This window comes from Zingiber officinale, chromosome 1A (genome assembly GCF_018446385.1).
Source record: "Zingiber officinale cultivar Zhangliang chromosome 1A, Zo_v1.1, whole genome shotgun sequence".
Classification (NCBI taxonomy): Eukaryota; Viridiplantae; Streptophyta; class Magnoliopsida; order Zingiberales; family Zingiberaceae; genus Zingiber; species Zingiber officinale.
In genome coordinates this window covers 147,237,635-147,265,332 of record NC_055987.1, presented here as the reverse complement: position 1 = coordinate 147,265,332, position 27,698 = coordinate 147,237,635, and the positions used below count along the sequence as shown (strand labels likewise).

The 27,698-nt window shown below is 35.5% G+C and overlaps 3 protein-coding genes across 4 annotated transcripts; all 3 read right to left on the bottom strand.

Moving 5' to 3' along the window:
• Nucleotides 1–12,962: 12,962 nt before the first annotated feature.
• LOC122004750 lies at nucleotides 12,963–15,080 on the bottom strand. The gene is made up of 2 exons (XM_042559591.1): nucleotides 14,607–15,080; nucleotides 12,963–13,535 (listed from the first exon to the last, which is right to left on the bottom strand). Exons 1-2 carry the CDS (start codon nucleotides 15,033–15,035, stop codon nucleotides 12,963–12,965), a joined length of 1,002 nt encoding a protein of 333 aa, XP_042415525.1. The 5' UTR covers nucleotides 15,036–15,080.
• A 25-nt stretch (nucleotides 15,081–15,105) lies between these two features.
• Nucleotides 15,106–16,589, bottom strand: LOC122037886 (protein ALP1-like). The gene is made up of 3 exons (XM_042597345.1): nucleotides 16,067–16,589; nucleotides 15,755–15,980; nucleotides 15,106–15,651 (listed from the first exon to the last, which is right to left on the bottom strand). Exons 1-3 carry the CDS (start codon nucleotides 16,586–16,588, stop codon nucleotides 15,182–15,184), a joined length of 1,218 nt encoding a protein of 405 aa, XP_042453279.1. The 5' UTR covers nucleotide 16,589; the 3' UTR covers nucleotides 15,106–15,181.
• Nucleotides 16,590–18,804: 2,215 nt separating this feature from the next.
• On the bottom strand, nucleotides 18,805–27,676 carry LOC122037885 (AUGMIN subunit 2-like). 2 transcript variants are annotated; one of them, XM_042597344.1, is made up of 7 exons: nucleotides 27,386–27,676; nucleotides 27,033–27,161; nucleotides 25,217–25,321; nucleotides 21,826–21,894; nucleotides 20,800–20,913; nucleotides 19,187–19,288; nucleotides 18,805–19,108 (listed from the first exon to the last, which is right to left on the bottom strand). In XM_042597344.1, exons 1-7 carry the CDS (start codon nucleotides 27,659–27,661, stop codon nucleotides 18,968–18,970), a joined length of 936 nt encoding a protein of 311 aa, XP_042453278.1. In that variant the 5' UTR covers nucleotides 27,662–27,676; the 3' UTR covers nucleotides 18,805–18,967. The 2 variants fall into 2 exon arrangements, with proteins under 2 accessions (XP_042453278.1, XP_042453277.1); XM_042597343.1 differs by having other exon boundaries at nucleotides 18,805–19,288.
• Between the last annotated feature and the right edge of the window lie 22 nt (nucleotides 27,677–27,698).

Here is a 27,698-nt window from a genome sequence, read left to right as displayed (position 1 = left end):
TTCCTTAGCCGAGCCACTACCACACACATCTCTTGCCTCTCCTGCTGCTCCCTTAGTTCACCCATCCTTTGCCTTTATCTGCGGTACAAGGAAAGTAACTATAAGCACATAGGCTTAGTGAGATCCTTTCCTACTCACAAAAACTGTATATCACAGCATAATCACATAAGCATATATCATGAAAACATAATCATCTGAACATCATATCATGTAAAAGAGCATCATAACATATCATATCATAAAGTAAAATAGCATCATATCATATCATATCATAAAGAAACATCATACTATATCATCTCATAAAATAAAAGAGCATCATATCATATCATGTCATAAAGAATCATCATGCTATATCATCTCATAAAATAAAAGAGCATCATATCATATCATGTCATAAAGAAGCATCATGCTATATCATCTCATAAAATAAAAGAGCATCATATCATATAAGTGTATGCAAGATGTCTTTCAAAAACATGCGTCATGTCATGTGCAAGATGTCTTTTAAAAAAAAACATAGCATATAATACTTAAACATAATCTCAACATGAGGGCCCGGCTTGTACCACATACATACATAAATGCGCGCATCCTAAATAGATCCAAGGTAGCAAATCTTGAACCTACTAGGAACTAGGCCCATTTCATAAACCATCGACCTAGGGGCACTTAGGAGCCCATCCCTTTTACTAGACCCTTTCATAGGCCGTCAGCCTAGGGGCGCTTATGAAGCCCACCCTTGGTACAAGCCATACAAAGTAAAATAGCATGTCATAGTTACTTATCATATCATGAAGAGTGCTCTTAGTCCCAATTAATAGGGAAGCAACTCTTAGGTCTTTACTTATCATATCATGAAGAGTGCTCTTAGTCCTAAAAAGGGAAGCATCTCTTAGGCCTTTGCTTGTCGTATCATAAAGAGTGTTCTTAGTCCCAATAAAAGGGAAGCAACTCTTAGGCCTTTACTTGTCATATCATAAAGCATGCATACTTGAGCATATAACCCATCATAAAAGTCATTATCATACATGATTCATAAGCATACATAAGTAAGCATAAAACATATCATAAGGAAGCATAATCATGCATGGAAAACATTAACTAGCATCTCTTAATTCATATCATAGCATGTGAAACACCTAGTGAATCATAATTGGGTCTCTAACCCTAATTCCATAGAGTGGCCGAAACATGCAAGGGATTTCCCTAGGTTACAAGCAACATCAAAAGCATATAACCCTAAACCAACTTCATAACACTTATCATAAGAACATCATAAGCATGTTTAGTTTAGGTTCTAAGCTTCCGAGGTCCTTTAATCCTATCATGGCCGAAACTTGCCAAGCATGGATCTAGGTTACACGTAATATAAAAGCATATAAACCCTAAACCAATTTCATATCATATACCATAAGGAACATCATGAGCATATTTAGTTCAGGTTCTAAGCTTCCTAGGTCCTTTAACTTGTTGTGGCCGAAACTTGTTGAGCATGTTTCTAGGTTACAAGCAACATAAAAGCATGTAGACCCTAAACCAATTTCATATCATATACCATAAGGAACATCATGAGCATATTTAGTTTAGGTTCTAAGTTTCCTAGGTCTTTTAACTTGTTGTGGCCGAAACTTGTTGAGCATGTTTCTAGGTTACAAGCAACATAAAAGCATGTAGACCCTAAACCAATTTCATATCATATACCATAAGGAACATCATGAGCATATTTAGTTTAGCTTCTAAGCTTCCTAGGTCTTTTAACTTGTTGTGGCCGAAACTTGTTAAGCATGTTTCTAGGTTACAAGCAACATAAAAGCATGTAAACCCTAAACCAATTTCATATCATATACCATAAGGAACATCATGAACATATTTAGTTTAGGTTCTAAGCTTCCTAGGTCTTTTAATTGGTTGTGGCCGAAACTTTAAGGAGCATGAAACTAAGTCTAAGCAATCTACAAGCATAAGAACATCAAGATAACTTCATATCATATCATAAGGAAAATCATGAGCATGTTAGATTTGGTTTCAAGCTTTCTTAGGCCCTTAAATTCTATCATGGCCGATACCCTAAGTGAAGGGCATCTAGGTTTTAAGCAACATGTAAGCATAAGAACTTCATATCATATCATAAGGAAAGCCATGATCATATTAGATTTGGTTTCAAGCTTTCCTAAGCCTTTAATCTTATAATGGCCGAAACCCTAAGTGGAGGTATCTAGATTTTAACAACATGTAAGCATAAGAACTTCATATCATATTATAAGAAAAACCATGAACATATTAGATTTGGTTTCAAGCTTTACTAAGCCTTTAATCTTATCATGGCTGAAACCCTAAGTGGAGGTATCTAGATTTTAACAACATGTAAGCATAAGAATTTCATATCATATCATAAGAAAAACATGAGCATATTAGATTCGGTTTCAAGCTTTCCTAAGCCTTTAATCTTAACATGGCCGAAAGTTTCAAGAAGAACCTTAGGTTTTTATTTTACACAATCTAAACTCATGGAAGACATATGAACAACTTGTACCACAGGTGAGGGGATACTCACAGCTTGTTGCTTGATTTTTCTTAAAAGAAAGTACTCTTGTGAAGAGGAAGAAGAAGCTTCTCTTCCTAGTTCTCCCTTTTTCTTCTCTTGATTGTAAGGAGTAGATCTTGAGGACTCCTTCTTGTAAATTAGTTTTCTTAGGGAGAAAACTTATCTTGGCTTCGAAAATGGGAGAGGGAGGAGCTCTAGGTCTCGGTGGAGAAACAAGGAGAAAGAAGGAGGAGGAAGAAGGAGGAAGAAGTAGCCAACAATTCTTTCCCTTCTCTTCTCTTATTCTTATTTATCCTTAATGAGGAAGTAAAAAGAAAGGAGAATGTCTCAATTCATCCCCTTGACTCCTCTATTCCCTCATCCTCTTCATTCCCATGAAAATGGTAAGAGGAAGAAGAAAAAGATAATTTGTCATTTTGCTTGCTTCTTCTCTTAACCAAGAGGAAGAGAAGGAAGGCTACTTGATTTTCTCTTGCTCCCTTACTTAATCATACTCTTACCTTTAACTACAATTTCCATTCCTTGTTATTCATATATCATTCATAATTGTATTGGTTATCATACATCAATTTAGCTTAATCTATTGTGAGAGGTTCAAGGTTCAGACCTTAATTTCTCCTTCTTTTTATTTTCTTTTTTTTTTGGGTTCTATTTCCATTCCCTTTTTATTCTAAAATAAAATACCCATATGTATAGCTTAAATATTTCGTGGGTGTTACAGTAGTCTCATCTGATAAGAAGAAATCAAAAATCAAAAAATGAAGAACAAGATGAAACACAAACCAAAGGTTCAAAAGAAAAATGTAACCAAACCGTGCTGGACATGTGGACAAATTGGACATTATGCCAAATTCTGCCCTAAGAGAAAAGACAAGGAGAAAAACCAAAGCAATGCGTCCAACATCAAATCACAAGCAAATGTCGTGACTACTAGTGATGACACCAGCAATAGGTTTGTTACCTTTAAACCCGAACTAAACTTGATCTATCAACCTAATGAATGATTAGTTGATACAGGTGCAAATGTGCACTGTTGTGTTGATCGCTCTGCCTTCCTTACTTATCAGGTAATTGAAGGCACTTTCGTGACCATGGGGAACCATTCTGCAGCTAGGGTGTTTGGGATAGGACAAGTTGACCTGAGGTTCACCTCTGGAAAAGTCCTGTCACTGCATGAGGTGCATCATGTTCCAGTGGTCCGTCAGAATTTGATTAGCGGGTCAAAGTTAGTCCGTGCTGGTTATGAGTTGAACTTTAAATGTAATAAAGTTGTAATATTACATTTAGGAACCTTTATTGGAAAATGTTACCTTAATGAAGGTTTATTTAAACTCAATGTAGAAAATGCTACCTTAAATAAATCTACTGATATTGGTTGTTCATATAACATTGAGTCTTATGATATATGGCATGACAGATTAGGACATGTCAATTTTAATACCGTGAAAAGGATGATGAACCTAGACATGATTCCTAAGCATGCTATAAATGATAAGAAAAAATGTGAAGTTTGTGTGCAATATAAACAAACCCGAAAACCCTTCAAATCAGTTGAGAGAAATTCTGATATTTTAGAATTGATCCATACTGACTGTTGTGAGTTTAACGGTGTAATAACGAGAGATCATAAAAGGTATTTCATCACCTTCATTGATGATCACTCTCGTTATTGTTATGTTTATTTGCTGAAAACTAAGGATGAAGCTTTAGATAAATTTATGATTTTTAAATCTAAAGCTGAGAATCAAACAAATAAATCTGTTAAGAGGTTAAGGTCCGATAGGGGTGGAGAGTTTACCTCAAACCTGTTTCAAAAATTTTGTCAAGATACAGGTATAATTCATGAGGTAACTGCTCTATATAGTCCTCAATCCAACGGTACAGTAGAACGAAAAAATTAAACCCTTGAAGATATGATTAATTCCATGTTAGGCAGTTCTGGGTTACCTAACTTCATGTGGGAGGAAGCTCTATACACTGCATGTCATGTGTTAAATAGAATCCCCATGAGGTATAGGGATAAAAGCCCATATGAGCTTTTGAAAGGCCGGAGGACAAGTTTGAAATACCTTAAAGTGTGGGGGTGCCTTGCAAAGGTACTAGTACCTGAACACAGAAGAAAAAAACTTGGTCCAAAGACCGTAGATGGTATCTTCTTGGGTTATGCTCAAAATAGTATTACATATAGATTTCTGATTATTAAATTAGAAATTTCTGGAATAGATGCAAATACTATTGTCGAACTTCGCGATGCTACATTTTTTGAGGATATATTTCCTATGAAGACAAGAACACCTCAGTCTATATCTAGTATTCCTACTAGAGATAAGCCTGCTTCCGAAGAGGCCCCATTATCCGTAGAAGGTATACCTTCCTCAAGTCACTCTAGACTAGATGAATCTAGTGAGTGTACAGAACTGAGAAGAAGTAAGAGGCAACGTGTGTCTACGGATTTAGGCCAGGACTTTATCACCTATAATATAGAAGGTGACCCTGTGACATATAGAGATGCTATGGCTTCTCCTGAAGCTAAGCACTGGAAAGAGGCCATTAAAAATGAAATTGACTCTATTATCTCTAATGCCACTTGGGAGTTGGCAGATTTACCTCCTGAGTGTAACACTATAGGATGTAAATGGATGTTTAAAAGAAAACTAAAACCTGATGGGTCAGTAGATAAATTCAAAGCCCGCCTAGTTGCTAAGGGATTTAAACAGAAAAAAGGGATTGACTATTTTGACACTTATTCTCCTGTTACTAGAATTACTACAATCCGAGTGTTGATAGCATTGACATCTATATATCATCTTGAGGTTCATCAAATGGATGTCAAAACGGCATTCCTTAATGGAAATCTTGAAGAAGAGATATATATGGATCAGCCTGAGGGACATGTAGTTTCTGTAAATGAGAATAAAGTCTATAGGTTAGTTAAATCTCTTTATGGTTTGAAGCAAGCCCCAAAGCAGTGGCACGAAAAATTTGATAGTGCTATGCTATCGTTTGGTTTTGAAATGAATGACTCTCATAAATGTGTGTATGCTAAAAAGAAAGGTAATAGTTGTATTATCTTATGTTTATATGTAGATGATATTCTACTTTTTGGTTCTAACCTTTCTATTATTAATGAGACTAAGACTCTCTTAAGTGGTAAGTTTGATATGAAGGATATGGGTTGTGCTGACATGATTTTAAGGCTGAAGTTGACTCGATCAACTGATGGAATAGTAATTTCTCAGTCACTCTATATTGAGAGAGTATTAGAGAAATATGGCTATTGCCAAGTTAAATCTGTAGTCACACCGTATGATCCTTCAAAAACTCTCCATAAGAATAAGAGTGGTGTGATAGTGTCTCAATTAAGATACTCACAAATAATAGATAGTTTAATGTATTTAGCAAATTATTCTAGACCTGATATTTCTTTTGCTATATTGAAATTGAGCAGGTTTACCAGCTGCCCGGACAGAACGCATTGGGATGCATTAGACAGAGTACTCAGATACCTAAAAGGCACTATATCCTTGGGCTTGTGGTATGGGAGATTCCCTGCAGTCCTGGAGGGATATAATGATGCTAGTTGGATAGCGGACACTACTAAGTGTAAAGGCGTTACTGATTATGTCTTTACACTTGGAGGCGGTGCAGTTGCTTGGTGGTTTGTTAAACAGACGATTATAACCCGTTCTACATCTGAGGCAGAATTGTGTGCTTTGGATACCACAGTAACTGAAGCTGATTGGCTGAAGAGTCTTCTTTCTGAAATTCCCTTGATGATGAAGCCAATACATTCTATTTCAGTACACTGTGATAATCAAACAACAATAGCTCATATTAGAAGCTCCAAGTATAGCCAGAAATAGAAGAGACATGTACGAATATGATTAAAGTCTATTCGTGAGTTAGTGTCTCTTGGAGTGGTGTCACTGGACTTTGTAAGTTCAAAGGACAATATTGCCTATCCACTCACTAAAGGGCTTGATTATGAGAAAATCAAGAGATCCAGTAAGGGAATGGGACTGAGGCCTGTCCTGGATTCATCTATAGCAGCAACCCAACCTATCTAATTGGAGATCCCAAGAAGTAGGTTCAATGTGGTATAAACAAGCTATAAGGATGAATCGTAAGCATCAAATTGATTGAGATGCAATCTCATAGTCGCTTCCCTGGATAGATGATTGACTGCTAGTAAGGATGAGCTTAGGAGCTCTTAATGAGTTCAAGGTCTTAATGACAAGATGCTTGCAGTACCTCCTTAGAGAACTCACCTATGTAAGTGTAACTGTGGGGCCGCAGTATGGGGGGTCTAGGCAACTCTCCTTAGCACTTATGAAACAAGATTCGGTGGCATGGCTGTAATGCACCAACCTAGAAGGATTCAACCGTCGCCAGTGATGAGTTGTTACCAATTGATCTTCACATATAAATGGTTTAAGATCAAGACTCAGTTCTCTTCAAACCTATGTGAATAAGATTGGTGTACTTAGGTGAAAATTCAAACCGAAAGGTATTTTCACTAAAAGCTCATTGCAACCAAGCCTCAGAACTTATCTTTGTTTTCGACTAAAATAATTTGAATTAGTGGGGGATTATTGAGTTTTAATTCACATTATTCCTTATGCTTTTAGTCCCACATTACTAAGCCAAGAAGGTTGGAAGGCCTTATATATGGAGTCCTTCCATCCATGCTTAGCAATGTTAAGGGGGCTTACACGCATCCGCGGGCTGAGCCCAAATCAGGTGGTTTCGGGGGGTTCGAGTCGGAAATCCATAAACCGGGTGCGACGCACGCGATCATCGCGCGCAAGGGGGGTGCAAATCCCCAGCTCGTGGGTCTCGCACTTGCAGGCGGCCTGGTTTGTTTTTGCCAGTTTGGTGACCTGGTTTATTTTTGTTGGTCCGGTTTGGTTCTGTCCCTCGCACCTGGTGGTTCGGTTCTGTCCGCGCGAGGAAGCGAAGCAGCGCGACGGCATCTGTTCGGTTCTGTCCGCGTCGCGTGAGGATGCGAAGCAGCGCACCCGCGCGTGAGATGAGGAAGCAGAAGCAAAGCGTGTGTCGCTTCCTCTGCACTGCTTCAAGTGTATAAATACACTTCCTCTGCTCCTTCTCAACTCACTCCGAAAAAAAGCAAAGCATTCCTCTGCTCTCTGCTTTCTCCTTCTTCTTCTTCTTCTTTCCAAGTTCTGAGGCTTGGTTATGCGATCTGAGGTTGAGTCCGAGTGCGGCGTTCGTCTTGGAGTGCACCTACGAACGGCGCGAGCGGTTGTCGGATCTTGGGAGGATTTTGCCGGAGAGCCTCTGCACCGTGGGCGGCAATAAATTCTCTAAAGACAGTCAGCAAGCCCGACGCTTCAACCGGAGATACACAAATTCTTAACCTTACTCTTATTATCGTTTATTGCATGCTTGTCATTTATTGGTGCCATTATAGATTACTGTGTTAGCGTAATCATATTACAACACTCTTAAGAGAGGAGAGAAGAGAACTTAAGAGAAGAATTCATAACTTGAGAATTAAGTGAGTTGAGTGGAAGGAATGAGGTTTATTTTATAAAGATGAAGGGTCACTCCCAAGACATGAAAGGTTTCTTCTAAGAGGTGAAAGGATATGGGATGTGTCTTTTTCCTTAAATCTTTTCACTTAAACTTTTTCATTATGAATAATTAATTTAATTAATTAATTTGATTAACTATTTACTTTATTTATTATAAATATTAATTAATTAATATCATAATAATTAATATTTTAATCAATCAATTATTTAATCAATGAAATTAATTATAATTTCATACCTCTCAATGATTCCACATACTTGAGTTAGCTTTCATCCATGAATTGAACTCATATACGAGTTAAACTTCCGTCCGATCATATCGGACCAACTCTTCATTAGACATTAATTGCTCATTTACTCAAGAAATTGGTTTACTCATGGAATAATCGTCTTATTCCTATTAATTTATTGGTCACCAACATTAATTTTTCAACAATCCCCCACATGAATGAAAATTATGAATAAGTTTCAAGTCTCAAGGAGAGCTTGTGGCTTTGAACCTTCTGTACTGGAATGCAATCAGATTTACTTGGCTATTCAATGAACTATGTCTTGAATTGTTTAGCCGTTGGTATAAATCAAGATAATCATATCCACACAATAACCCCTTGGCTTTTATCAGTTCCCTATCGTGCCCGTTTTAGCCATAGACAAAGCTTGGGATTCATAAGTGTTTCATAAAGCGATCTGTCTACCCACTTAAATAGGTGATCTCCTATTAAGAGTATCCTGCAATGCCCTATTATACCCTTTGTGGTATAATAGGAATCATTAAGAATTTTTGTTCATCCTTTATTCATTTTATAGGTTTCACCTTTTGTCTACATGAATGAGTTAGAGTAATTACTCCTAGGTGCCTCGAATCTTGTAGCTTAGTTGCCCCTTTTGAACTATAATTTTGGGATCTCCAGTCAACATGGTTGGATTACCACTACTCGATTTAAATGTTGAGTTTTAGACTCATTCTCCTAAACATACAGTATAATTTATCTCTTGGTAGGCTTAGCGAATCCGCACAATTTCCATATTCAATGGAGATTTTACCACTAAAGATCTATTGCTTTAATGACACTTATCATTTTACACTAGTGTCATTCTCATAATTTCTTAGATACCATAATATATCATATATATTGGCACATATCGATACATTTTATGCAATTATTTTTTTGAGTCCCTAATTTGGATATTTATATCCAAATACCCCCCACATTTATTGGTTAACACCCATATTTATAGGCTTCAATAGAAGGTTCGATGCCTTATAGAGATTTTTCATTTCTATCTCATTGTGGCTTATGGTTTATTGAGAGGACAACTTCTCCATAATTTTTAGGATAAATCCAAAGTTTATCAATATAGCTTTTATCATCTTCTTAATGTTTAAGCCATCATTGTTGAATTGAGGTGAATGTGATATAGTCGATTATTGAATGTTACTCTTCCTTAAGAAACATTGCTTGAGCAATATGTTGCATTCTCTCCCTTAATCACAATGGATGATCTTGCATAGTTGATTTTTCCAACCATATTTCTAGTATTTTATAAAACACTTCAAGGGCCTCAATCTTGCTTAAAAGCATGGTCTCCATAACTCCAATCTTCTGATTTCACCGAATTAAAACTATGGTTGTCTAATCAGGATGATGATCACGATTACACTTGTTATAAAAAAAGTACTTAATCTAGTATGATTGTCTAGTTGGAGTGTTGACCATAATTGCATTTACTCTACTCAAGAAGTATACATCCCTTGGTCTTCTAATCTCATCGAGCTAAACTGTGGTCATTTGATTGGAGTGCTGACCAAGATTGGATTTACTCTTTGAGAGACACTTGACTCAAGAAATATAGATCCCTTGGTCTTCCAATCTCATCGAGCCAAAGCCGCGGTCGTCTGGTTGGAGTGCTGACCAAGATTGTATTACTCTTCGAGAGATACTCAACTCAAGAAGTATACATCCCTTGATCTTCCAATCTCATCGAGCTAAAGTTGTAGTGGTTTGATTGGAGTACTGACCAAGACTGTATTACTCTTCGAGAGATACTCAACTCAAGAAGTATACATCTCTTGGTCTTCCAATCTTATCGACCCAAAGTTGCGGTCGTCTGATTGGAGTGCTGACCAGGATTGTATTACTTTTCAAGAGATACTCAACTCAAGAAGTATACATCCCTTGGTCTTCCAATTTCATTGAGTCAAATCGGTGATCGTCTGATTGGAGCGCTGGCCAGGATTGTATTACTCTTTGAGAGATACTTGACTCAAGAAGTATACATCCCTTGATCTTCCAATCTCATCAAGCCAAAGTTGTGGTCGTCTAATTGGAGTACTGACCAAGATTGTATTACTCTTCGAGAGATACTTGACTAAAAAAATATACATCCCTTGGTCTTCTAATCTTGTCGAGTCATAATTATAGTCATTTGATTGGAGTGCTGACCATGATTGCATTTATTTTTCGTGAGACACTTGACTCAATTCTTAGTCACTTTCAACACATGTGATGCAATCCTTTTAACTCATCTATTTTGACCTCCACTTAGGTCATATTGAGTCATAGTCAAGTTTAGCTTTTTACTAAGTGAGCTTGATTTCTATCTGAAGACTTTCATTAGCCCTCTTTTTCGATAATTTAAACTCATTATCCTCAACTTTGTAATTTTAGTCAAATGATCCCCACAAAGTCTTGACCATCATTGTTACATTATACCCATGGTATAATTTTGTTATCCATCCTTTTAAGGCATGATTCTCACATAGGAAAATTATATTCTTTCTTGCGAATAACTCTCCCATCGCTTGAGATTCACTTTTAGATCCGCTAGGACATCTTTTGATAGTAACCTTAAAAGATACATTTTCTTCAAGTAATGCAGTGTCTTTTACTATCATTGCTTGAAGACGATTAAGGAGAATTTCTCCAATTTCTCTCTAGTAGGAGTGGGATCCACGGTCGCCATAATCGCTAATATCGTCTTAAGATTGTTAGTATTTTAAAATATAGGTATATGGATCTTCGGTGTTGAGATCCAATAGTTGAGCCCGATTAGTCATCTCGACGATAAGTCAATGACTCTAATCGGCAGAGCTTAGGATGGCGATGTGGACCTTGTCCCATTTATACTCTCGACATCCTCTTTCGATTATCGAAGTACCCCTTCAGGTAAAAGACACACCCTTCTTAATATCGTCGTTACCGACCTAATCTCGTCGGCTATCGAGTTATCCCTTCGGATATCGACACAATTCTTTTGGGTAAACTTATACATAAAGATAAGAGTATTAAGGTTGAGATGAAAGCTAGTTTTTCTTTCTTTAAGATGATATTACCTCGCCTAGGTGCTTACGATTTATTGGCAATTATCTCCTAAGATACAAAGACTTGCGTCTTGAAATAGGAGCACTTCAAAATTTGAGCCCTGTCGAATTTTCGAAGCCTTAAAACTCTTAAGAGAGGTGAGAGAGAAGAGAACTCAAGAGGAGAATTCACAACTTGAATTAATTGAGTTGAGTGGAATAAATAAAGTTTGTTTTATAGGGATGAAGGGTTATTCCTAAGAGGTGAATTTTTTTTTTTCAAGAGGTGAAAGGATATGGAATTTATCTTTTCCCTTAAATCTTTTCATTTAAATCTTTTCATTATGAATAATTAATTTAATTGATTAATCTGATTAACTATTTACTTAATCTATTATACATATTAATTAATCATTTAATTAATATCACAATGATTAATCTTTTAATCAATTAATTAATTAATCAACAAAATTGATTATAATTTCATACCTTTAATGGTTCTATATACCCGAGTTAGTGTTTATCCATGAATCCAACTCATATATAAGTCAAATTTTCATTCGATAATATTGAACGAATCTTCATTAGACATTAATTTCTCATTCATCCGAAAAATTAATTTATGACGATCTACTCATTAAATAACCATCTTTATCTCTATTAATTTATTTGCCACTAAAACTAATTTTCCAACTGCATCAATACCCACCTCATGTAGTCGTGCTCCACCAGTCAAACTAAATCTCTACATCTTTGATCTTTCAAGACTTATTTCGTTTTTTTGGGAGCGTCTAGTGGTTATCAACTTTAAGGGGACGTTTGGTTCAAATTTATCAATCGGAATGGTAATGGGTTTGATTATAGGGTCAATGGGAATGGGAATCAGGATTGCATTATCAGCGTTTGGTTCAAAATCTGGAATGGATATGATTATAATTGATAATGTTTGTTTCGAATCAACATTAGTAATGAGAATCAAATAAATTTCCAGTTTTACCCTTATTAGTTAATGCATTAAAAATTATTAAAAAAAATAATATCTATATTTTTTAAAATAACATACATGTTATAATAATCACAAAAACATTTTAATTTTTTTATTTTAATTATTTATGTATTTAAATTTGATTCATTTTAATTTGAAATAGAAACACACAATTTTAAAATGTAAAATATTGAACATCAACACGTAGTTGCTCAGGTTCTCATCTTCACAATTAGATAAAAAAAAATCCTTGAAAACAAATATGTGAGATTAGACTTAAGCAACACTGTTCAAATCAACTTCACATCAAACCGAGTCTCTCTTCAAGTAACATATTCAAAATATCACCAAACCATTTTAAACAATTATCAAGTAACATATTCAAAATATCACCAAAAACAATATCAATAATAATGCTGCCCATATCCATTTTAAACATCATCTACTTGTTTAATACAAAATAAAATGTCTCAATGCAAAACCAACTATGAGAAGCAAAATATAAACCTATCCATAAACATTAACCTCAATAGTTGAGGATAACAATGCCAAAATCAGGATCTTAACCGACTTTAGTTATATTAAAGTGAGCACATATTCCCTCACTTCAGTGGAATCTAAACTGAATAACAAGTCAATATTCAAAGGATCTTGACAAATTACTTTAGAAGCCTTGTACTTATCTGGACCACTGAACCCATGCTTTTCTAGCAGTTCAAGAACTTGTGGCATTCTTGAGGTTGTACCTTGCATCCAAGTTGACATTGTGCTAAGGTGACCATCAAGACTCTTCATAAAACCCCGAATTTTATCATTAAATTCCTTATACTCAGTTTCAGCATTCTTCACTGGTGCAAACTTGGTTTTCTTTGAAGCTTTATGAACTTGATGAGTGCATTTTTTCTTGGCAGCAGATGAACTGGAAGAATTAGATGGCAGTGACTCCATGGTAGATAAAAATTCAATTTCAGTGTTGGAATCACTCTCATCTGTCACAGTCAAAGTAACAGTAGCATTTCCTAAATTCTGCTCAGCAGCAAGTGGATCTTCAGCCACATCTCCCGTTGCTCGATCCTTGCCATATACCATATCCAAATCCGTAAAGTAAGGGAATGAGACATTATATAAGCCCTTAGCATCTTTGTGAATCTGTAAAAAAAATACAAAGCCAAAATTATAATTAGATTCTACATAAAAAAAAAAAACAACATAGCCATGTTAAAGTACAGATTCATGAATGGCTGAACACATAATTGATACACCATATCCAGATGCTAGCTTTTGCATCATTTGGAGGCACACTAAGGTTGAGGACCTAATACACATAACTGATTATGGCTACTACTCCAACTTAAAATTAGAACTCTGTTTGCTACAAACTGTATAACCTAAAGTTGCACACCTGGCATAAGTCAATACAGTAGAGTCATTAACAACAAGACAAACAGAGATATTACCGATCATCATCGTAAATAACTCACACAGCCATACAAGAGTTAAGACCTGGATTGCTAGTGGTTGGTCATGTAAGAACTCAAATAGGAAAAAGAGGATGCCAATCATAGTCTACAGCAGCAAAAAATATCAGATGAGAAATGTCATCAACTTGATTTAGCAAACTTGACAAATTACAAATCATCAAAAAAAGATTAATTTCACTTGTTCACTTACATGTACAAAGACCAAAGACTCGATTACATGCACAAAATTAATTGAAACGTCGGAAGGTGATTACGAGCATGGAAATACAAAGGATTACTACTAACAAAAAAAGAAAAGAACAAACCTATAAAATCTAAGCATCCGAGATTGTGTTCCCCTCGAAAGTAAATGAAACTGACATCATAGTAAATTGATGAGCACACCACATTTGGTGATGAAGTTATACTCTACAAAGCTAGAATGAATCAATTTCGGGTCAAGAACATTAGCAAATTGATGTGTTTTCAAGAGCAAAATAAACGTTGTTCATTTCACCTAAATCTAATTGGCTGAGGTATGTCACAATCTATAAGAGTCAATCACATTAAAATTCATGCGCATATTTCATCTCACAGGATTAAAAATCATAGTCAGAGACTGCATGGATTGGGCTAGATTTGGATCAAACCAATTGTGAATTTGTGTAAAAAAAAAGGTACAATATCAAAGTAACATCAGCATATACCTCTAACAGACAATATTATAAAATTACAAATTAAAACACATGAATTGACATACCTTAATCCATTCGGTATACCATGTAAATTCACAAGCAATCTTTTTTTCAACATCATTCCAAGAACATCCACTCTGCTTGCACATTTCATTAATAGCATGGTACCTTCCCTTCAAGAACTTGATCCTAGAGTCAATGTGTTTCACTTCAATTATCAACTGGGGTAACTTTTGCACCATTAATCTTCTTATCTCATTCATGTAATTGTTCTTAAAACCACCATCTGTTTTCCAAAGAGGATCAGTGGCCATATCTTGTAAACATCTAATTAAAACCCAACTTTCCTCCTCTGTCCAAAATCGCTTATTCTTGCCTCTTCCGTATTCCACTTCATTTGTCTCTTGGTTATGCACATCCACTGTACTACTTTTCATCATACTGTGGTTCAAAAAATACAAATTCCAAAAGCATAATAATGTAATTATACACATTATATAACAACTCAAAAATATAAATATCAAATAATGTTGAAACAGTTAGGCAATACATAAGACAGCTAGCAGAGTCATACAACATCCCACATCAAATTGAAAATGTTCTAATAAAAATACAACAAAATCACAAACATATGCAATAGTCATCCCATATTAAAAACTCCATTTCTCCAATTATTAAACATTTCAATTGCCATATTATTTCTGAACGCATTCCACTGGTCAGTTGGGGCAATTGTTCGTATGTATTCCACTTCATCATCATCATCGCTTTCCTCATCTTCGCTTTCTTCATCATCCTCTATAGATTCCTGAGGATCTGTACTCATAAATTTGCGAATCAGATTATGGAGTAGACAACAGGAAATAATAATACGGACTTGGGTTTGTATTGGGAAGAAAGAAGGGGATGCTAGAATTTTCCAACGCCCCTTCAACAAACCAAAACACCTCTCAATTACATTTCTTGCTCGAGAATGCTTCATATTAAAATATTCTTCCGGAGTCTCGGGTCGATGACCATCAAACTCATTAAGATGATACCTATGTCCACGATAAGGGGCAAGAAATCCAGAAGAATTACAATAACCAGCATCCACCAAGTAGTAACAACCTTTGGCAATAAAACAATATTAAATGTAAGACTACAATAAACAACTTAATTTAGAAATTTAAAATTAAGGTAATTAGTTAATTCACAACTTTTTTATATATACCTTGAGGAACTTTAAGCCCAGTAGGCCTACTAATGGCATCACGAAGAACACGACCGTCGTGAGCAGAACCTTCCCATCCAGGTAACACATATATAAATTGCATATTTGGGGAACATACTCCCAACACATTTGTCGCTATACCTCCTTTCCTTGTACGATAACGTTGTTTTTCTTCTTTAGGAGGTGTTACTGGAATAAAAGTACCATCTAACGCGCCTAAGCAACCCTATATTATTCAAATGAATTAATAAGAAATACTACTAAAACATAATGACCCTAACATGTTACTAAATATTTATCATATATTATTACCTTAAATGGTTTCCATCTGTCATCTTCACAGTTTTCGGATATAGGTTCTGGTGTTTGGAGTAATATGTGGTGAAGCTTCAAAATTGCATGAAGACACAGATTGAAGTGACGGCTCACAGTCTCTTGACTTCGATGAAAAAGTAGACTAATTGTTCTGTTTTTCTTGTGATGTGCCAGAACATAGATAAAAAATGCAACAATTTCATCAACAGACGCATTTCTTGTGTCTTTTAATCCCCCAATGTCTCTTACCATATCACATAATATCTCAAAGGTTCGTCTATCCATGCGGAGTTCACTAATACAAAATGCATCACTCTCTTTTGTAAGGCTAAATATCCATTGCATTCGCTTAATTCGTTTTTCTTCCTTATTTTTTATTCGGCAAATTTTAGTACGTCGATATATTCGATACGAATGTTGATAGAATATGAGAACCATAACAGCCATAAGTATAATATGTGTAACCCACAATGTGCACATTAAATTTTGACTTCTGCTATTAAAAGGAGGTCGTGTCATGCTTTTCTACAACAATACAAGTAAAAAAAACATCAATTAAGGGATTGAAAAGTACAAAAAAAAAAATAGAAGAATTAAAAAAATGCATGATCAATATAATAAAGATCAATTGATCTTAATATAAAGTGTTTCTGCCTTGGATAAAATAAATTATGTTAACATCTAAAGTATGACCCATGCATCTTGAACCAAGTTAAACACGATTAAGGTCAAGCTAGCATATATTGAAATAGTTCCTAATAAAACTCTACCTATTAAATCATCTACTGGTTAGTTATGTTGGCAACATTAGATTATCTCACACAATGTCATGACTCTATATGTTTGTTATAATCTAGTTTCAAATGTAATCTCTTGAATCAAACGACCAAAGGAAGTGCTAATTTTTTTAGAGGTAGATTAAATAATGGTGTTCACTTGTCTAGATCTGACTGTGGGTCTCAAATCCTCATCATTTCTCATGATCTTGCCCCATCCAAAGAGGGCCCTACCACCCAGCCTTTTTGGCTTGCAATGATCAAAACATTTGAAGCCCTTTCTAAAACCTGAACTCGTACTATAATTGTAACATCCTGATAGTTAAAGCAATTAATTTGCTTGTATATCCTTGCCCTAGCACTTCATATATACTTCATACCACTTAACAATTTGCCTTTATTCCTTTCTGTTTTGGCACATGTGATTGCTTAATCATTCATCTACAGCACCGCCCCATGAAATGAGATGATCTACACTTCCAAAAAAAGGAATTACCAACATGTAATTCATGTGTACACGCTTCCCACTTTTCATTTATATGATTATCAACATACTATTCTTTTTTTCATCAGTCATGCTTTGGTTGCTAAAGTAGCGTATCAGGTCACAGCCAAAATCTGAATGTGAACGTTGCCAAAGCACTTAACTTCAACATTTTAAACAAGCAGGTTTTCTGGTGGTGAGCGTGGGATTATGTTCTAAACAAGCAGGTTTTCTGTTAACTTTACAGACATTTCTAAACGATTGTAGAAGGGATTATGTTCGAGGACACAGATATCTTCGAATCGAGAGGAAAAGACATTGCATTGAAGGGTTACCTGGTAGTGAGCGTGGGGAGGAGATTCAACGGTTCGTGATCCGGTCGAAAAACCTAGGTCACCGGTACAACGATACTGGGAAGGTGGAGGCGTTCAGATTCGGGGAGGAAGGGGATCTTCGAATCCCCGACGAGGTGGCGACGTTCGGCGAGGTGGAGGCGTTCGGCAGGTGGCGACGTTCGGCGTCGGGCGAGGTGCGGCGTTGGCGTCGTTTGGGAACAGGTTGCAACGAGAGGAGAGAAATGCGATGGAGAATATTAGGTTAAGGGCATTTTAGGAATTAATGAGAAATTTTGATTGATGCAAATCCAGGAATCGGTGATTGAAGGGGTGGGACACCGGAATAAGCCATTACCCATTAATAGAGAATCATTCCCTCATTTTCATTCCCATTGTTGTAATCCAAACATTAATATTGATTGCTATTCTCATTCCTTACTTTTATTCCCTTAAACCAAACGCCCCCTAAGTTTGGAATTCAAATCAGGTAAATATTTCTCTAGAATGGATTGATGAGTACGCTAGGATGAACAAACTTTTAGGTCTTATCTTGCTCCCCTACCAAAAGTCCTTTGTCCTTTGTCTTTGTCCCAATGAGCAGTTATCCAATCGTTGAAATCTTGACCGAAAGCTCGTAGCACCATTTCGTGTGTGGACTTCACTAATTTCTCCATCTTGTTTTCACACTATTTGTAAGTATAAAATGGCTTTGTCTGAACTCTGACTTAGCTCGTGAGTTTGTTTTATTTGTTATTGGATGCGACGTATTTACGCCTATCAATTTTGAAATGATCGATTGGTTTTGTAAAATTTTTGATCGGCCAGAAGATAAATTAAAAAATATTCATAACGACCCACTATCAATCCAATATTTTTAGATTTACTGTTTATTAAAAATATGATCGGTTAAACCGTCGATTGAAAATTTGAGCAGATATACGGCCGCTGTACTCTGGGCTGATATGACCTTTTGATATCTCTGGGGTCAATGACGTGAATCCAACTGCCTGGCGATGGTGCCTTTTCGGTGTCAAATTGGGCCACCACAAGATTCCTTCGGCCAATTTATCGAGCCCGCATGTGAACTCCAGAGAACCAGAGACCCAAGACAGGCTCCAATAAAAATTTAAATTAAACAAATTTAAAGGAGTTAAAAATATTGATCATACCTTGTGTAAAAAACATTAAAGGAGTTAAAAATGTGATGGCAGAGTATGTAGGGATAAGCAAGCCCTTCCAGCCATTGTTGATTTTAAGTCGATGCTTTAATATTCATCACAAAGTGAAAAATAGGAGATACATCTCACAAGCCCTTCTTGACAGGGGAGGGCCAGGAAAGCCTCCTGTGACTGATCTCATCGCTAGCTTCCAGTGTAAGATCTTGCTGCTGCCTCCAGCTATCGTCAACCAAGGAATCATCTGACCTTGTCGTGCCCTCCCTCCACTGCGGAGACGGTGTTACAAACTTTGAGTCGCCCCCTGAAGTGTCACTCGGAGTCATGGGTGAGGAAGAGTTACTGACACGAAATCGTTGGAGCGTCGCAAACGAATCCCTCATAGCAGACATGGCTTCAAAGAAGCGGGTGCACGATGCCAGAGCAGCAGGGATAGGACGCAGCATTTCCTGCAGGTTAGGATACAAAAAAAAAAGGACTTAACAAGGCTGAGAAAGCTTCATAACCAAAGATTATCTAATACGAGCTAGAGTTAAATTTGACAAAAGTATTCTATCATACAAATAGTACATTCAATTATTCCAACTGAACTAACTAGGCTAGACAAGTGTAATCCAAATGGGTTGATTTGGCTGAACAGATATGTCAGGTTGAACAGGGCTGACGGGTTGTTTAGGATAAACAGCCTCGTAGAACTGCAAGGGTAGGCTGGGCCAGTCAGGCTGGGCTAGCTAGTAGCGTTGGCGGGCAGGCTAATTAGACTTGTGACAGGCCAATCAGATCAGTCGGGCGGACGAATTGGTTGAACTAGATAGGTCAAATGAGCAGGTTGAGATGTGTAAACTAGTTGGTCCAAGGAATCAATCAAGGCGAATGGTCTGGTAGGCTAAGTTGTTCGAGCATCAGTCGATCCAATTGGGCTGCTTGAGTGGATCAGGTTGGGTAGGTCAAGTAGTAGGTTCAGGCTACCTGGATCATGTAAGATGGACTAATTAGGGAAATCATGCAAGTGCAGCAAGTTAAAATATTTTATGAGTATTTTATCATGTAAAAACTAAGAAATGTATTTCTCATAATATTACCAATCAAATAAAAGCATATTATTCTTTATCAATTAGATGAACCAAACCAAGAAAATTTATTTCTCCTCATTTTTTTCCTTATTTTATTCTCTATCAATAACTATGCCATGTATTCCATGAATCAAATACACCATTGATATTAATGAAAACATCCTTAACATAAGCTCATTGAGTATGATATGTGTCTAGATTTCCAAAACAATGAATAAAATCCAATATCACTGCACATGGGTGGGTTTACTAAGTATCTGCTCACAGGAACACAAAGTCTGGATTTGGTGATTAGCCTACAATAGACGGCCTGTTTCAACCAGTTTACTCAAGCACAAGGTTCAAGAAGTTAAGGCAGTAAATTTTCTATTTTCATATTTTTAAGAAAATAAAAAATATTTTTGGTTGGCAATTTCCATATTTATTTTCTAAGGAGATATCATTTTATGGGAAAGTAAAAAATGTTTAAAAATTATTTTCTAAAAAAAAAAAAAGAAAAAATGCATATTTTTCAGAAAATGAAAATAGAAACCAAACTCTCTAACATTTCCCACTTGCAGTATCTCTAAACTGTTTAAACTTACTGCACACTGGAGTGCTTTTTGATAAATTCACTGCAATTTATCCAAACACAAAATTGGAATCTGGCATCAAAGGTAAATGGTTTAGACATCGACAGGGTGTGCATATTGAAAAACAAAGGACTAATCATTTTAGGTAAATTGTTTGATTAAAATATGCAAAACAAATATTAATCATGCTCAAATCTTGTCTCCAGTTAACTGAAGCAAAAAATTAAAAACATACTGACTGAAAAACTTCCAGAAAACAATAAGTATGCACAAATGCTGGAGTCAACAAAAAAATAAATATATCATTTAGCATACCCCCCATATTGTAGGCGGTTCTTTGAAGTTCTGGCACCATTGAAAATCAGCAACTGCAGCTGTAAGAGCTCCATAGTCACTAGCAGCCTTAAGCAATAGCTCTGAGAATTGTTTCTGAAACGTTATGAAAACATATCAAATTTTGTTTGTGGAAAAGAGAATTGTCTTCTATTTCTCAGATAACTGTTCATTTTCTAACATCTTTTATAATATTTTGTTTTCTTGAGCAATTTAAAAAACTGATCGCCCTTTATTTCTAAATTATCAAAAAATCTCTCCTATATTGATCATTATCAAAGGAATACACCCATTTTATTCCTCTGTATCCTAATTTATTTGAAAGGTGCATAGTGTTATTAAAATTATCTACATTTGCTGATTTTCAATAAAAATCTATATGAATTTCCAACAAAAATCTATATGGATGTTCACTTTCTAAACTGTTGATTAATCCCACCTGAAACTAAAAAGAGTTTTAACCTTTTAGTTTCAGAATTTCAGATGTAAATTGTAATTATCTTTGCTGAATCAAGGTGTGAATATATCTTGTACCAGATCTTAAGTTATTGAAGAGTTTATCATGATTCTTATTTCAAATTAGTAAAAAATAAACTATTTCAATAAAACTATTTCCTTCGGAGAAATTACAATGCTTTTTTTAAAAAAAAAATAGGAAAAGTGGACAATTTCAATGGTAAGTCACCTTTGCAATAAATCAAAGTAAGGAGAAATATAAAGGGCATACAATAATATTTAAAGGAAAGGTGCCCATCTGAATTTTATGAATAAGGGTGTCTTTTAAATTTAATTCCAAAAATAAATTTCTTTTATAGAAAAGTCAATAATAGTAAATGTATTTTTTTTTACTTTCAAATTTCCTATCTAAACTGAAAGCATTTCCAAAAACAAACACAATATTCAATATATCCTAATTTTATGTAAACAATGCCAACAAATATCACAAATTGCACTGCAACATAACCCCCTTCAGCATATTGCTATACATCAATATATATAGTTACTTACTTGATATTCAGCCTCCACAGGTATGCAGTCTAAAGAATATGGTTGCTGTAGTCTAGAAATGATTCGGTCCTGAGAAAAAAGCATTATTTTCAAATAGAATGTTGCATCCTTAAAGCGGCATATGAAATGCATACCAGTTACATGTCCATTGAATATTTTAAATTCACATAATATAATAGCCAGAAGCCAAGGTAAGTCATGTCTAAACCCTGGAATCTATATTTTGGTAAAATTTTGACATCCTAATGGTAAATAGGCAGCAAAGAGACAACACCCCCATGCTAAAGTAATCTTCTAGTTCTACATAAGTATATATATGCCTGTATAAATATATTGACACAGACTCGTTAACACAGAATGGAGTAACTGGAACTCTCATATCTGTATTTGATGTTTTGATATGTCAAGGCAAACAAGTTAACCATGCCTAGGAAGAAAACCCACTTTCTACAAGTTAACAGCTAGGTAATACAGAACCCCAACAGTAAGTAGGCAGAGATTATGTATTATCTTAACTTCACTTCATTACAAGGTTAAAACATAAAAAAGATTAGTGCACTAATACTTTAGCTTAACAAATGATGTTTCAAACAAACACCGACTTCAAGATATCTTGGCCTTATCCCTACATCCAGATAATGGGCTAGAAGTTGGTTTTGTCAAGTAATTTTAGGTAGATGTTCTTTCTTCTCTATTACAGCATATCAATCTTGTTATGATCACCCCACATTTAACAAGCTACACAGTTATTTTTCACTATGATTGGCATTTTAAGTAATGAAACATGTGGCATTTGTGCCATGGAAACAGAAGCAGATGATCACCTACTCTTTAGATGCCTATTTGTGATGGTTGGGATAAGCTTCTTCCACATGGATCCTATTCTACAATGGTAGAGGATAGTGAGGTTATTTCAACCCCACGATTTTTGAAATAATAAACAATAAGTTGGAATATAATTAAGAATATGTTCGTGAACCCGTTCTATTGCTATACTTGGCACCATATCAGTTACTCTACAAATATCTGAATGCTTTATGGTAATCAACTAAGTTATAACACATTCCTGCATTCTAATGATCTATATTTTTTTAATCTGTTATTGCAATAGCTCAAAAATAAGATTTGACTTTTCTAGTGTTTCCACTCAATGCTAGAGGCCTCATTTCCATGTTTCTACAAATATTTTGCAGTTAAGCTAAGCGCATATGTTGTTCATATTTTTTTTATAAAAAAATTAACATTAATTGTATTAAGAATAATGCATAACATCATGTGTCACAATATACACAAGTTTACATTGACCAATTTATATACAAATTACTCTAACCTAATCCATCAATATAAAAAAAAGTAAATCTATCACTTAGCGTATTTCATTAATCATCCTATGTAATCCATATTTTAAAATAAAATATTTTACTCATGAACCCAAGAAATTTATAAGCTTAAAACATAAAACGTATAACATTGTAGGCTAAGCTTAAGACATTGTATCCTTTGGTAGAAATTGAATGAATGAATTCATGGATAGGCAGATGACCCCAAAAATGTATTTGACTCCAATTAATTCCTTCAAAGGAATTGGGGATGAATGGATAAGAAGAACACATGGAGTAATGGATGGAATAGGTTTCCATATTTTTATCTGACTTCCCAAAAGTGGAGGAAAGAGTCAAAAGACAGGTAGCTTCTTATTTGGAAAACTTGTGTGCTCCTTTGAGCCCTGTGTAGCACGGACACTTGTAGTTTTTTTTTTCAAGTGTTGGACACGAACACGACACATACACGGACATGACACGCAAATACATGTGTCGGATACAACAAAATCCGTGTCATTGACTTTTTTAAGTTTGACCAATCGGATACGGTTAGGATACGGCTAAGACACGGATGGGACACATTTCCGGATATGTTTGGGCTCAAATGTAAAAAATTAAAAGTTATAAGGCTTAAATTGAAAAATAATAAATTTCTAAGGATTGATTAATAAATAAATTAAAATGAATTTGGCATAACAAAACCCTAAATTCCTATCTTCGGTCTTTTGTTGCTCTCGATTATTTCCTCCTTGCTCTCGCCGCTGCAAACCTCGCCACTACTCGCTGCTGCAAACCTCGCCATTGCTATGCTCTCGCCGCTGCTTTGCTCGCCTGCTTGCCTCGCTTGCTATTCTGCTCGCCTCGCCACTGTTCTGCTTGCCTCTGCTCGCCGTGCTCACCTCACCACTACTCACCGCCACCCTCTAGTTTTTGGCAAGTTTACCTTTTTGTTTTTTCTTCTGAAATCACTGTTCTGAATTTGTTTTTGCTTTTCCGTTTTTCTTTCTTCTGAAAAAAAGAACTGCACATCCACGAGACCTTTCTCATAACAGTTATAACACTGCACATTTTGGTTCGGGCTTCCTGTGCAGTGTGTATAAGTGCAATGGTCAATGGAACAACACTTTTTTAATTTGTTACGCCAAAAGAAAAATATTGTAGTAGTGAGTATGGATGTTTGATTTTTTTTACTTGTTTAAGATGGATTTAGTGTTTTATATTTTGTTATGTTTACTTTTTGTTTGTAATGGATATCATGATTGATGTAATATGGTTTTCTATTCTAGGATTTTTAATTATATATATATATATATATATATATATAATCGCCGTATCCTAGCCGTATCATGTCTTATATTTTCAAAAATTTTTGTATCGCCGTATCCGTGTCGTGTCCGATACGATGCCCCTACCCGTATCCATGCTACATAGTTTGAGCCCTAAGGCAAGAGCTTCACCAGCCTTAGCTCCTAGCCACCATTCTTGGCGGCGACTATAAATTTGAACTCTTTCACATCTTTCACTAAGTGAACACCAATCTGAACACTGCCCTTACTAGTCTTTCCTCGTGAACTCCCTTGATCACACAGCACACTTCATTTGAAATGAAAAAGACTCGCAATAGGGTATAAGCAGAACAAGATGTTTTTTGATAGCTTATTTTGTCTATATCACTGTGGTGTTTCTTGCAAGTTATCGCTGACTCTGCATCCCAGTGTTTTTTTTCTTACTCAATATTCTCCTCTTCCCTGTGTTTGATCCACACATCCAATCCTCTATTACCCTATGAAACTGTTCATCATTTAATACTTCTTATTTTATTTCCTTATATCAGTGACATGGGGAAAAGGAAGAACTAAGTATATGATAAAATGAAAACCAAAACCTCAAAAAATAAAGCAGGGTAAGAAAAAACACTGTCACATACAAGATGCAGATTCAAATTAGTTCATTTGAAAAGCTTAAAATGTCACTTAAAATTTGCAACATAAAGAGTAACTAAAAAATGTATACGTATAACAAAATGATTACAGAAACATGAACCATGGCTCCTCTTCCCAAAATCATACCTTGTTCTGAATTACATCTTTCAAAATAGCAGTAATTCTGGCCAAAGACTCACATTTCTTTTCCATTTCACTAACATGAGTTAGATGAGCAACGTTCTTGTCATCCTAAGCAAATAAAGCAGAAAAAACTATCTGATGAAAAAAGAACAAATAAGTATATCATAAATAACAAATGAGAATACCAAAATTACATCACATTCTATAATCCAACGGTCAAGATGTATTTTTTTCCTTCTAAACAAGGATTGCTATATTGTTTTAAACATCCATTTCTACTGCAAAAACGAGTCCAACAAATAACAAATGAAATACCATGATTACATCACATTCTAGATCCAATGGTAAAGATATCTTTTTTCTCTCTTCTAAAGAATGATTGTTGTATTGATTTAAACATCCATTTCTACTACCAAAACAGTCCGACAATACCAACAACAAAATATCTGCGGCAGGAAAATTCTGTGGTCTATTGTTCAACTATAACTCCATGTATAACATGGAATTGACACATCGTAATTACAGTATTCAGTACTACACTGTCAGCACAATTTGTAAACCAGAAAATGACCAAATGTGGTTTGGCAAATCATGGAATAGTTAATGCATCCACAAAGTAGCCAGGATATCGTAGCATGACAATGCTTTGAAAAATAGATGATATAATTTATGGTTGACTGTCAACCTGCTGACAAAAAATTAACTTCAGATTTTTCATACATAGCTCACAAAATGGATTCCTTTAAGTATTTGATAAATAACCAATCAACAGAAAAGAATATCATTCCATATAGAAGAAGCTAGCCATATGCAACATTTAAGTAACATAAGCCTAACTTTCATTGTATCCTTGGACTACATGAGAATGAATATTGTCACCATTATAAAGTAGCTACTTCATAAGTTGGAGGATGAAAATTTGTCATGAAAACAAAAACTCTCTTGAAAAGGAAAAGCCAACATTGATGAGACTTCCATTAATTGAATGTCTCTTTTTTGTTTATCTTAAAATTGTACTAACTAGATTAATGAGTTAACTAGTTTCTTCAACATATCTAAACCTTAAGATATCTCCATGCACAATCAACCTAATGGCTAATGGGATCATATTTAAGCTTGATTCATATTGCTTGAAAAACTGGAAATAGTTGAAGAGATATCTCATACACCATACATAATGTGCACAAGTTTACACTAAGAGAGAAGTCTTTTTTTTTTTTAAGAAGGAAATTTCATCCTGGATTTTTTTGTAAGGAATTAGAAAATATGAGGACCATTATCTTCCTTTCCTTTCTACTTGTTCTAACCAAACAACACCAAACCACAAATAATTTATCTTCTTTTCCTTTCTATAAAACACATCCAGAGTCTAAACAATGGAAATCAACAACTTACTTTCTCTCTTCTCTCTCCTTTCCTTTTGTTTCTCTTGCAATTTTATATATAGGCAGGTTTATAAATGGACTCCTTAGCAACCAAAGGGAACCCTTCTGTAAATGCATGAATTGTTTAAATAACATGTGTACAATAAGTATTATCTCCAAAACTTACTAGATTTCACTTTGATATAGCCAAGTAGAAATTGCAATAAGAGAAACTTTTGATGTTAATAACTAAAACTTTGCCAAAGGAGGGCAAGTTGGTGTACATCAAGGATGATGATGCAACGACAACAACACAGAGAGAAGCACATCAAAAGCAATAATGCAACAGCAACAATAGAAGTTATTGGAAAGATACGATATTAGTATGTCCATCAGAAAAAAAAAACATTTTAAGTGAAAAAGAAAATGTTTTGGAAGCAACAATTTTTTTTCACCTTTCGGCCTTGTAGTTCAACTTGTAAATTGGCTATATTTCTCTGCACAGTAGTAAGCTGCCTCAAGACCCTAATCAAGTCATCCCCCTTATCCCCACAAATGGAGTTCGACAAATTTTGTTGATCTTCCTGCAGGTATTCACAATACGATATATAACACACTGAATTGGGAATTAACTGACTAAATAGCGAATGATAACCAAATCTTAAAATCTAGAGAATGAAACATAGTATGTATATCTCCGACTATGAATGCATCGAAGTTCCTAGGTAAAAAAAGCGACAAACAAAAGTGTGAAGTTTTTTTTAAAAAAAACAACCCCGGTGCAAATACACAAGGGAGGTGAATAGACCTGTACTGCAGGGATGCGGAAGCCGAGATCGGAAGCGATGGAGAGGGCTTCCGCCATGCCGCCTAGACGCTTGGGGGGCTTCTTCCCTGCACATCCGGGGTCGCTCGAGACCGACATCTCAGCACCGCCCAGCGCCAATCCTGCTATGAGAGTAGAGATCCGAAGCGAAGCAGAAGAAGAGAGAGCAAAGGGGGGACGACGTGATTTCAGATGTCTAATAATACCTGCTTCACCTGCCTTTTTTGTTTTTTCTCGTTTGAATTCGTAGGATCGCATGTGCGGTCGGATCGAACCCGGTCCGGTATTACATTTT

Coding starts and splice junctions, on each gene's coding strand:
- LOC122004750 (XM_042559591.1), bottom strand. CDS start 15,035: ATGTGTATAATTACATTATTATGCTTTTGGAATTTGTATTTTTTGAAC. Junction 13,536..14,606: donor GGTATACCGAATGGATTAAG/GTATGTCAATTC, acceptor TTTTTTTTACAG/ATTCACAAAGATGCTAAGGG.
- LOC122037886 (XM_042597345.1), bottom strand. CDS start 16,588: ATGACACGACCTCCTTTTAATAGCAGAAGTCAAAATTTAATGTGCACA. Junction 15,981..16,066: donor ACAGATGGAAACCATTTAAG/GTAATAATATAT, acceptor TGAATAATATAG/GGTTGCTTAGGCGCGTTAGA. Junction 15,652..15,754: donor TGGGCTTAAAGTTCCTCAAG/GTATATATAAAA, acceptor TTATTGCCAAAG/GTTGTTACTACTTGGTGGAT.
- LOC122037885 (XM_042597343.1), bottom strand. CDS start 27,661: ATGCGATCCTACGAATTCAAACGAGAAAAAACAAAAAAGGCAGGTGAA. Junction 21,895..25,216: donor AAGATGTAATTCAGAACAAG/GTATGATTTTGG, acceptor CTTTTTTCTCAG/GACCGAATCATTTCTAGACT. Junction 20,914..21,825: donor CTGTGGAGGCTGAATATCAA/GTAAGTAACTAT, acceptor ATAACGTTTCAG/AAACAATTCTCAGAGCTATT.